Raw genomic sequence first — 11,060 nt, 5'->3', positions numbered from 1 at the left:
ATAACAGCGTCTAATCGCATCTGCATCCTTTTTTATGAGTTTGCGTCCAGCGAAAAAGTGTTTGAAAGAAAGAACCAACAGATGCCTTGGCCGGTCTACATATGTGTGTATCAGTTTGATTCGATAAACAGTACCTGCAACGGCCAAAACAAACGCCACAAAGCGTCGTTCCGATAAGTCAGCCGCAGCCCCGTCCGGCTGCACATGCAGCTGATGGTGGCAGCAAAGAGACGCGCAGCAGTTGCAATACCGTTGATAAAAGCATAGGAACAAATTACTCGGCATCAGATGCTATAGATATCAAGCTTCGATCAACGCTTGCTGCTGCTTCTGGCTGTGGTGGCTGATTCATGGCTGACTCGAATGAACTGGACTGACAGACTGCTGTTGCTAGCTTGCAAACGCGCCTACTGCCAAATGTATCATACCGCCGAGTGTTTTGTCGAGCAGATGAACGAATTAAATCCCCTTTTCTAACAGCAGCAATAGAAGCCAAAGCAGTTACACCTTGAAGTTTGTGCTGCATGCTGCTGCTGCTGTTGCTGTCGCTGTTATGTTGCCTCACTGCCATTCTATTTCGAAGGGATGTACCGCACAGAGAGAGACATTGCGCGCACTCACTGGAGGGCAGCCGGCTGTCTGCGCTTTTCCGGAACGTATAGTTAATGAAAATCGCGACCGTTGATTCTCACGGGACCGATGTCAGCTGTTCCGGTTGTCTCTTCTAAATTTGGTGGTGTAGCGCAGCCGCTGCTAAATTATTATTAGAATCCGAGGATAGTTTGCATTTGGCGCTGATTGTGGCGATGTTTGGTTTAGGTTTGTTGAAATCGGAGGGATTAGAAGGGCCACATGTGCGCGGCTGCAGCAAATATCGTGCGATAGTTTTCGAAGAGGTTTACGTTTCAATTAGTATATGATAGAGCGTGCGGTCCAGATTGGTGATGGTTGATAGAATAATTACAAATTAAGCGATTTTCTTTAACCACTACATATATTTTGTTCGATGATCCTGTGAATACACGATATTAAGCTGAACACCTGTTTAACGAATTACGTTTAAACAAAAAAGGTGAAGGGTTGTGTCCGAGACATGATTACTTAGTTCAAATTTGTTGACATGTTGATATTTGAACGTCTTTGAGCAATAAGCAGCGAATCAGCAACTCAAGAAAATTTCGGGCAAATAAGACATTTGCAAGTAGTTTTAGAACATTTGCAAGTAGTTTTAGAACTTTCTGTCTTTCTGTCTTTCTGTCTTTCTGTCTTTCTGTCTTTCTGTCTTTCTGTCTTTCTGTCTTTCTGTCTTTCTGTCTTTCTGTCTTTCTGTCTTTCTGTCTTTCTGTCTTTCTGTCTTTCTGTCTTTCTGTCTTTCTGTCTTTCTGTCTTTCTGTCTTTCTGTCTTTCTGTCTTTCTGTCTTTCTGTCTTTCTGTCTTTCTGTCTTTCTGTCTTTCTGTCTTTCTGTCTTTCTGTCTTTCTGTCTTTCTGTTTTTATGTCTGTCTGATTCTTATGGACTCGAAAACTGCTGAACCGATCGACATGAAAATTGGTATGTATTGGTTTTTGGGGTCGGGGAAGGTTCTTATGATAGTTCGAGACTCCTCCCCCCTCTCTAAGGGGGCTGCCATACAAATGAAACACAAATTTCTGCATTATTCGAGAATTAATCAAGCAAACGAAACCAAATCTGAAATGTGGAGGTTTTGAGGTGCAATAAATGTTTCTATGGTGGTTAGACACTTCTCCCCTTTCTCTACGGGGGGACTACCATACAAATGAAACACAAATTTCTGCATAACGCGAAAAATAATCAAGCAATTAAAGCCAAATTTGGAATGTGAAGGTTTTAGACGGGCAAGTTTATGGTGAGTAGACACTCCTCCCCCCTCTCTAACGGGAGGCTGCTATACAAATGAAATACAAATTTCTGCATAACTAAAGAACTAATCAAGAAAATGGAATCAAACTTGGCATATAGAGGTTTTAGGGATCGATGAACGATTCTATGTTGGTTCGACACTCCTTCTCCCTCTCTAAGGGGAAGCTGCCATACAAATGAAACACAAATTTCCGCATTAAAAATTTTCGGAAAACTCTGAAGAAAATGGGAAAACTTGCGAAAATTCAATTCTCATGTGTTCTACAATTTCATAGTGATAAGCATTGTTAGTCCATTTGATGTTTGCGCTAACGAAATTGATCTTTGTTCGAAAGTGGAAATTGATTTTAATGTGATAAAACTCACTCCTATAGCATCTTCTATCTATGTCAATAAAAATGGATCGCCGAATGTGTTAATAAGAGCAAAACTCGAGGAAGGAATTGTCCGATTTAGGGCTGTCTTTATTCTATCGTATTTTCTGTATCAAACATTTATTCCATTTAAAGGTAGGTTAAGAGTTCCTGTGCACGTGAACGCGGACAAACCCTTTTTTTTGTTAATAATTCATCAGTCCATATATAAAACGGGAGGAAAACATCTTGAAACGATAAGAATAAACATTTTCAAGTTGAAAAACATGTTTCAACACAATTCATATTGATAAAAGTGGATTAATTCAATATTTCACAACGATTCTGAATTTCCACCGTTGATTCGAGATGTTGGTGAACGCACCTTAGTTCATCGACTTCGGTGAACGTGAACGTGAAAACAGTGGTGAATATAGACGAAAATATTTCCCCGTTCATGTTCACGTTCGAATGTCCCAAGGCATTCTGAAAATTATTTCACCGTGTAAAAGAATATGTTTAGCAATTCTCAAGTTTTCAATGAAAATTTGATATGGATGCTATTTCATTCAATCGGATCTCTGCGCGGGTTGAAAAACTTCGTATCTTCGGGTTGATTCGTGAACAACTGTATATTTTATCCGAATTGTTTTATTGAAGATCGATGTTTATTTACTTCATGTTTACTGTCGAACTTTTAATATGAACGAGAACGCGAACAAAATCATTCTATTCACCACGATTTTTTGGGCTGTTTGTTCGCAATTTAGTACACCGTGAAATGATCGTACTATTCCACCACCTGTTCAATTCACGTTCACGGGAACTCTAAACCAGGCTTAACAGAGAAATATGTTATTTGCAAGTGGTTGAAACATCTTAAAACGAGAATTATGACTGAAAATAATCCCCTAATAATAATATTATAATGACGATTTTTGGTAGAAGTACTTATAGTAAAAGGTAATTTTAAAGGGTAGATTAGAAGATCAGTCGCTTAGAAAGAAAACGTAAATGTGATAACGAAAAATAAATTTTGGGCGGGACGAAGTTTGCCGGGCCAGCTAGTACAAATAATAAAATTCCTCGGTTCAATTATTTATAAGTCAAAAACAACAAACATTGATAAATATTACACTACATTAAATATCATAATCCTTCTCCTTCTCCTTCTCCTTCTCCTTCTCCTTCTCCTTCTCCTTCTCCTTCTCCTTCTCCTTCTCCTTCTCCTTCTCCTTCTCCTTCTCCTTCTCCTTCTCCTTCTCCTTCTCCTTCTCCTTCTCCTTCTCCTTCTCCTTCTCCTTCTCCTTCTCCTTCTCCTTCTCCTTCTCCTTCTCCTTCTCCTTCTCCTTCTCCTTCTCCTTCTCCTTCTCCTTCTCCTTCTCCTTCTCCTTCTCCTTCTCCTTCTCTTTTCTTCTGTTTCCTTTCAATAAATTCTTCTTCTTACCTTACAACACATGTCACAGTCACAGTGTCACAGTGATTTTGAATTTAAACCTCGCGGACTTAGGGACTGTCCACTGTGAACGAATCCTCATGATTTGCATACCAATCGAATCGGAAATTCTCTACGATTTGTTTGATATGCTATACATTACAATTGGCTAATTTCTAAGCGGTTTAAATTAATGAAAACTGGAAGACCTTCCTTTTTTCCGATATATTTGTTCTGCCGATTTGTTTGCTAACCCTTTTTTGTAATTTCGAATTCTTATGACTCGAACATTTCATAACCGATCGGAAAGATGTTTGCATCAATTGATAGGAAATATTTCTACGCGTCTATAGCAATTAATAAAATTTTATTTTTCATGAGATGAACAATTGAATAACTGCAAAATGTCAAACTTTATCTAAACGCCCTAATTGCCAAGTTTTTATTGGCCTGATGTACGGTTTTCCTAACATAGACTTCAAAATCGATGTACCTTTGGAAATCCGCTTTGCAAATATACATGTAAGTCGGGGGTATTCTTGTTCCCACCGAGCTGTGTTTCCCTAACACGGACTTCTGAATCAATGTGCCTGGGGGTATCCGCTTTGTCAAAACATGCTTGTTTATGCGAAAAGGAATTTTGAGCATCCCGAGAAAACGTGATCCACAACAACCAAGCGATATTGTTTTCCTCTTTTCCCACACAGTATCGCTTGGTTTGTTTCACTCGAGCAACAATTACTCAGAGAGACCAATTCTCTCTAGAGATAACGTTTTTTGATGTTGCTTTGATCGATGTTTCTGATAAAACAGCTGATTGTATGAAGATGAGAGATAAATGTACCGTCGTAAAAAAAAATACACGTCTTTGGAAAATAAATGGAGTTCGCGTTTAGTCCGTTCAATGTTTAATGATTAAGTTATGTGTTATGTGTTATGAAGTATCCGAAAATTTAAATACGGTTGCGCGCGAACATTTGGTCCTTCGAACCGGATCGTTTAGAATCAGTTTTTCGGATACTTCGTTTAAATTCATTTGCGTAAAGTGTGTTACGAACAATAGCGCACAATTGAACTTACTTGACAATTGGTGAAATAAAGACAATTCTGTTCGCCTTCGAAGTTGAATCGAATTCAAAATACGCGGATTGAGGTCACGGAGTATACAGATTAACCAGAGTTTATTTGATTCGGATCACCAACTGTTATGTAAATTGTGGAGTTCATAACTGAAGCTGAAAAAGAGCGAAACTCCCAACCAGTGAAATTGGAATAAAACAACGCCATCACTTGTGCACCATTGTGGAGTGCAGCTACAATCACCATTGCGCACTGGAAGCTGGGTTGCTGCACTACTGGATGAAGGATTTGACCAGGGAAGTACTGCTCATTCTGTAAGCTTGGTGCATGTGGCTTAGAAATAATAAAGGAATACGACTAAAATAAATAAATAAAAGTGCATGCGAGTTTCATTTAATTTGGCTTGGCCTGAGTTTTTTTTTGTCTGGTTGTGTTTCAAAATCTGCTGGATTTTGTGGTTGTTATATTTTTATCCTCATTGCAATCACATTCTGCCTTCTGTCACATCGAGATTCGCGTATCGTGGAACGTAGAGTAAACCAATTTGAAGTAATAGAAATCAGTGAGTGTTATCAGTGGAATAAATACTTACGAAACTATCGAAATGAGCAAGGAATTGAGAGCACTCACAAAGCGGGAACGGCAGATGCTGAATAGCTTGGACGTCGTGCAGCAGTTTTTAGAGGATTTTGAATGGGACAGGGATGAGTGCCAGGTTGAAGTTCGGTTGCAGCTGTTGCAGGAGGAGTACAAAGAATTTCTCGAAGTTCGCAACAAAATTGAAATTATCATGGAAGATGCGGATTCTGAGAAATTTGCTGCGGGAGATGAAGATGAAAAAGAGGAAGCAGATCAACTTCGAGAAAAGGCCAATTTTGACGTAATGCGGCAGTTTCAGAATCGGTTTTGTGTGCTGAAGGCACAACTTTTGAAGCTAAAACCTGTCAGTACAGCAGTTTCGAAATGCGACAGAGATCAATCTAATTGTGGACAGCAGACAGCAGCATTTTCTCGAGTTAAACTTCCGGAGATTTCCCTTCCCCACTTCAGCGGTAATATAAAGGATTGGGTTACGTTTCGCGATACCTTTTATAGTCTGATCCATAACAACTCGCAGTTGACGGAAATGGACAAATTCACGTACCTGAAGTCGTCACTCACAGGAGAAGCTCTCCAGGAGGTAAACGGCATCGAGTTGTCTGCGGCCAACTACGATGTAGCTTGGAAGACTCTGGAATCCAGATACGAAAACCGAAAACTCATCGTGAAGGATCATCTGGATGCACTCTTCTCACTCGAACCTCTGAAGAAAGAATCTTACGATGGTTTGAATCATCTTATCTGCGAGTTTGAGAAGAATTTGCAAATGTTGGAGAAAATAGGTGAGATCGTTTCCGGTTGGAGTACATTGTTAGTCCACATGTTATGTTTAAGGTTGGATACCACGACTCTACGTAATTGGGAGACTCACCACAACAGTAAAGAAGTCCCTACGTACGAGAAACTTCTGGCATATCTCCGTAACCATTGCTCAGTTTTGCAGTCAGTTGCTTCTGCCAAACCTTCAAATTTTGATCAGCGTCAATCCAGAGTAGCAGTGTGTCACACTACATTGAAGACCCCGGCCAGATGTCCCTTTTGTACCGATCCCTGGCATTCACCTTTCCAGTGTCCAACATTCCATTCAATGAGTTTGCCAGAACGAAACGATGCTGTATCTCGCTACCGGCTATGTAAGAATTGCCTTCGTCCCGGACATGTCTTCAAAGATTGCGATCGAGGAACCTGTCATCACTGTTTTCAAAAACATCATTCGATGCTGCATGTTGGGCAGATTAAACACTCCGTTCCACAGCCGCAATCCACATTCGCGATGTTGAATCCTCCATCGCAACAACCACAGTCCACGCAACACAACTCACTCCAACAGACACACACTCAGCCACAAAACACACACACAGCCAACTCGCATAGCACACAACGCTCACAGTTCAGCACAGATCATGCCACCACAAGCCAGAATTATGTAGCAGTCCCTGCCACACCAACACCCGATATCCTTCTGTCAACCGCACTCGTTCGTATGAGAGACAACTCTGGAAATTCACTGCTGGCTCGAGCATTGTTGGACTCGTGTTCGCAGCACTGCCTTATGACAAGAGCTTTTTCGAAAAGGCTTAACTTTGATGAAACTTCAGCATATCTGTGCGTGCAGGGGATTGGGTCGTCTCGTAATATTTCAACAAAAGCAGTTAAGGCAGCAGTTTGTCCAAGATCACAAATAATTTCACCATTTGAAGAGGAGATGCAGTTCCACGTGTTGCCAGAATTGACAGTGCCGTTGCCGACGACGAGTTTCAATCCGTCCACTTGGACCCTTCCTGACGTGAAAGTTCTGGCAGATCCGCAGTTCTATGAGAGCAGTCCAGTAGACGTTATCATTGGTGCAGAACACTATATGGATCTGCTAACCGATGGCAGACAAAAGGTAACCGACGATGGACCTACGCTACAAAACACGGTATTTGGTTGGATCCTATCAGGAAGGATTCCACGCAGCTCCTCCAGAATGACCCAGTCAATCACGTTTGTGTGCTCCACGGCAGAGATTGAACAGCAGCTCACAAGGTTCTGGGAACTAGAAACCTGTAACACTACATCCAACAACTCCATCGAAGAAACAATCTGCGAAGAAATATTTGATAAGACGACAGTCAGAGATTCATCAGGAAGGTTCATCGTTACACTACCGAAGAAAGAATTCGCAATTGAACGTCTTGGCGAATCGAAAAGGATAGCAATTAATCGGTTCAGAGGATTGGAACGACGCTTCTCTGCAAATCCAGAACTGAAGCAGATGTATACTGATTTCATCCATGAATATCTACACCTTGGACATATGCAAATCGTTACGGACAGATCTGAAAAGGGAACATACTATCTGCCACACCACGCTGTTTTAAAACCAGAAAGCACTACAACAAAACTTCGAGTTGTGTTCGACGCTTCGTGCAAAACAACGACCGGAGTATCTCTGAATGATGTCCTTCTAGTTGGCCCTGTTGTACAGGATGATTTAATCAGCCTAACTTTGCGCTTTCGGTTGTATCAATATGCTCTTATTGCGGACATCGCCAAAATGTACCGCATGATTCGAGTTCAACCAAACGATAGACATCTGCAGAGAATCTTGTGGAGGGACTCCTCCGACCAGCCCATCAGCTCATTCGAATTGACGACCGTTACGTACGGAACAGCATCCGCACCATATCTGGCGACCAAGTGCCTGCAGAAGTTAGCAGACTATGGTCAGCAAACTCATTCGCTCGCAGCATCCGTCATCAGAAATAACTTTTATGTAGACGACCTGCTATTGAGTATAGGTAGTATTGATCAAGGCAGAGAACTCATACGTGAAATCATCGAATTGATGGAATCAGCCGGTTTCTCTTTACGGAAATGGAATTCGAATTCCCGAAAACTCCTATTGGATGTACCAGAAACCCTGAGAGATGATCGCACCATTCTGGAGCTAGATTCGTCCAGCGCTCCAATCAAAACCTTGGGTTTGGCTTGGGAACCAAGTACAGATAATTTCCGATTCCATAGTCCTAAGTGGAGCATGGCAGCAGATATTACAAAAAGGGTTGTGTTATCAGATGTCTCCAGAATATTTGACCCCTTAGGCTTGGTTGGTCCGGTGGTGGTGAAAGCGAAGATTTTTATGCAAGAGCTCTGGAAATACGAATGCAGTTGGGATGAGCCTCTCACTGATAGTCTTCAACAACAATGGCAAGAATTTCGGAGAAATCTTGTAGACTTGGATGGCATGTCCATTCCTCGTTGGGTCGGAGTCACCGCAACTGTGAAGTCCATACAACTTCACGGATTCTGTGATGCATCAGAGAAGGCATATGGGGCATGTATATTTGTAAGAACCGTCGAGGACAACGATACTGTTTCAACACACCTCTTGATTTCAAAATCACGGGTAGCCCCTCTGGAAAATCTCAAAAGAAAAAATCGTCGGCAGTCCATTCCTCGACTTGAGTTATCTTCAGCACTGCTTCTTTCACATTTGCACGAGAAAGTGATGGCCAGCATCCACATCGAAGTCAAGTCATATTTCTGGACGGATTCGATGATCGTAAAATGTTGGCTTACTTCAGCACCATCCAGGTGGAAGGAATTCGTTGCGAATCGAGTCTCCGAAATACAGCACCTGACGAGTGAAGGAGTTTGGAATCATGTAATGGGAGTTGAAAACCCTGCTGATATTATTTCCCGGGGCATGACTCCAGCGCAGCTACAATATCAATCCAGTTGGAGGCATGGGCCTGTTTGGTTACAGCTGGACGAATCGAATTGGCCCCAACCCATCCCAATCCAGGAGGAAGAATTAGACAAGTCAATTATGGAAGAGAAAAAAGTCATCACAGTAGTTCTACATGCAATCAACCCAAGTGAGATATTCGGCTTACGATCATCATTATCAGATTTAATTCGACTGACAGCACTCATCCGCCGCTTTCGCTTCAACTCACAAGCTGCTAACCGGAATCGTCGCAAGCATGGATTCATCACCGCTGAAGAACGCGACGAAGCACTGAAAATTTTAGTTCGTCTGTCCCAGAAAGAAGCATTTCCACAGGAGTTTGCTGACTTATCCAAGGGTGAACAGGTTCAGGAGTCCTCTAGAATAAGTTCACTTCATCCGCAGATAACAGACGGCACTATTTGTGTTGGCGGCCGGTTACAGCATGCGCTGTTGTCAACAACTCGGAAGCATCCATTCATATTGCACCATCGACACCCGCTAACAAGAGCAATTGTATCATATTACCACCGTAAGCTGTTTCATGCAGGTCAACAACTCTTGATTTCCACTGTCCGTGAACGGTTCTGGCCGACAAACGCTCGAAACCTGGCCAGAAAGGTTATTCATGAATGTGTTCCATGTTTTCGCAACAGACCCAGAATACACGATCAACTGATGGCAGATCTTCCACCGGAAAGAGTCACTCCTTGCATACCATTTCAGCGAGTTGGAGTCGACTACTGCGGGCCGTTTTGGATTGCGTTTCCATATCGCCGAGCTCGTCCAACGAAATGTTTTGTAGCTGTGTACGTGTGCTTGGTTACAAAGGCAGTGCACTTGGAGCTGGTCGCTGACTTAACAACACAGGCTTTCTTGGCATCACTGAAACGCTTTTCATCACGCCGTGGCAAGCCCAGTCTGGTAATGTGCGATAATGCCACGAACTTTGTTGGAGCCAGACGAGAATTGGACGAGCTATGTACGTTGTTTAACAACCAACAATTCCAACGGACTATTTCTGCAGAAGCAGCGGAAAGCAATATTGATTTTCGGTTCATACCCGCACGTTCCCCAAACTTTGGAGGACTTTGGGAGTCAGCAGTTAAGTCCTTCAAAACATTATTTAAGCGGACCATTGGCACCCACACCTTGCTTTATGATGAGATGCAGACTGTTTTAACACAAATCGAAGCTGTGCTAAACTCGCGACCACTGACTCCGGTGAGCAACGATCCGAACGACTACGAAGCGCTAACACCGGGTCATTTCTTGATCCAACGACCTTTAACTGCGATTCCTGAACCTGATTTGGACGACATACCTGTGAATAGATTGTCTGCTTGGCAACGGACGCAATATTTTATGCAATGCTTGTGGAAGAAATGGTCGGCACAGTATCTCTCGAATCTACAGAACCGCACTAAATGGACGAAAGAACGCGATAATTTGACTGCTGGGACTATGGTGCTGTTGAAAGATGAAAATTTACCACCATTGAAGTGGCAACTTGGGCGGGTAGTGGAGTTGCATCCCGGATCTGATGGTAATATTCGTGTTGTTACCGTACGCACAAGGGAAGGAATATATAGGCGTGCAATATCCAAAGTCTGTATCTTGCCCATCCGTGATAACATTAATGTATCATCAGAGGAGAACTAGGACTCCTCCAACGGCGGGGGTCGAGAGGCCCCCGCACACCATCGCATTTTGTATTAAATGGACATCGTTTGTTTTGACTTCACCAGAACTGAGCTTAAATCAGAGTCGAGGCACACTTGACATCAGCGAGGCCTGATCCTAACTGGGGAATACCGACGTAATGTAGACGTCATTCTGTCTGCAGAAGGAACACCAACGCCAGGAGGCGCGGGCGGAGGCCATCCGGCCTCCGTTTCAGGGAAGTCCTTTTTTGTAACATCATTTCGGTTTAAAAAAGCACCCTCTCATTTTATTCATAGCACCACCACCAGCGACGAACGGTATCAGGCACGAC

The 11,060-nt window shown here is 42.6% G+C and overlaps 1 protein-coding gene across 1 annotated transcript; it reads left to right on the top strand.

Annotated features, from left to right (window-relative positions):
• Window positions 1-4,322: 4,322 nt before the first annotated feature.
• Window positions 4,323-10,726, top strand: LOC129767156 (uncharacterized). The gene is made up of 2 exons (XM_055767777.1): window positions 4,323-9,212; window positions 9,297-10,726. Exons 1-2 carry the CDS (start codon window positions 5,354-5,356, stop codon window positions 10,724-10,726), a joined length of 5,289 nt encoding a protein of 1,762 aa, XP_055623752.1. The 5' UTR covers window positions 4,323-5,353.
• The last annotated feature ends 334 nt before the right edge of the window (window positions 10,727-11,060 follow it).

The sequence above is a fragment of the Toxorhynchites rutilus genome, chromosome 2 (assembly GCF_029784135.1).
Source record: "Toxorhynchites rutilus septentrionalis strain SRP chromosome 2, ASM2978413v1, whole genome shotgun sequence".
In the NCBI taxonomy this organism is placed as follows: Eukaryota; Metazoa; Arthropoda; class Insecta; order Diptera; family Culicidae; genus Toxorhynchites; species Toxorhynchites rutilus.
Note: the sequence above shows the minus strand (reverse complement) of the source record. Positions and strands in the feature narration are given on the sequence as shown.

Excerpts from the sequence above, each read along its gene's own strand:
- LOC129767156 (XM_055767777.1), top strand. The coding sequence starts at position 5,354 with ATGAGCAAGGAATTGAGAGCACTCACAAAGCGGGAACGGCAGATGCTG. Across the intron at positions 9,213-9,296 it reads TCTACATGCAATCAACCCAA|CTGCTAACCGGAATCGTCGC; the intron begins GTGAGATATTCG and ends TCAACTCACAAG.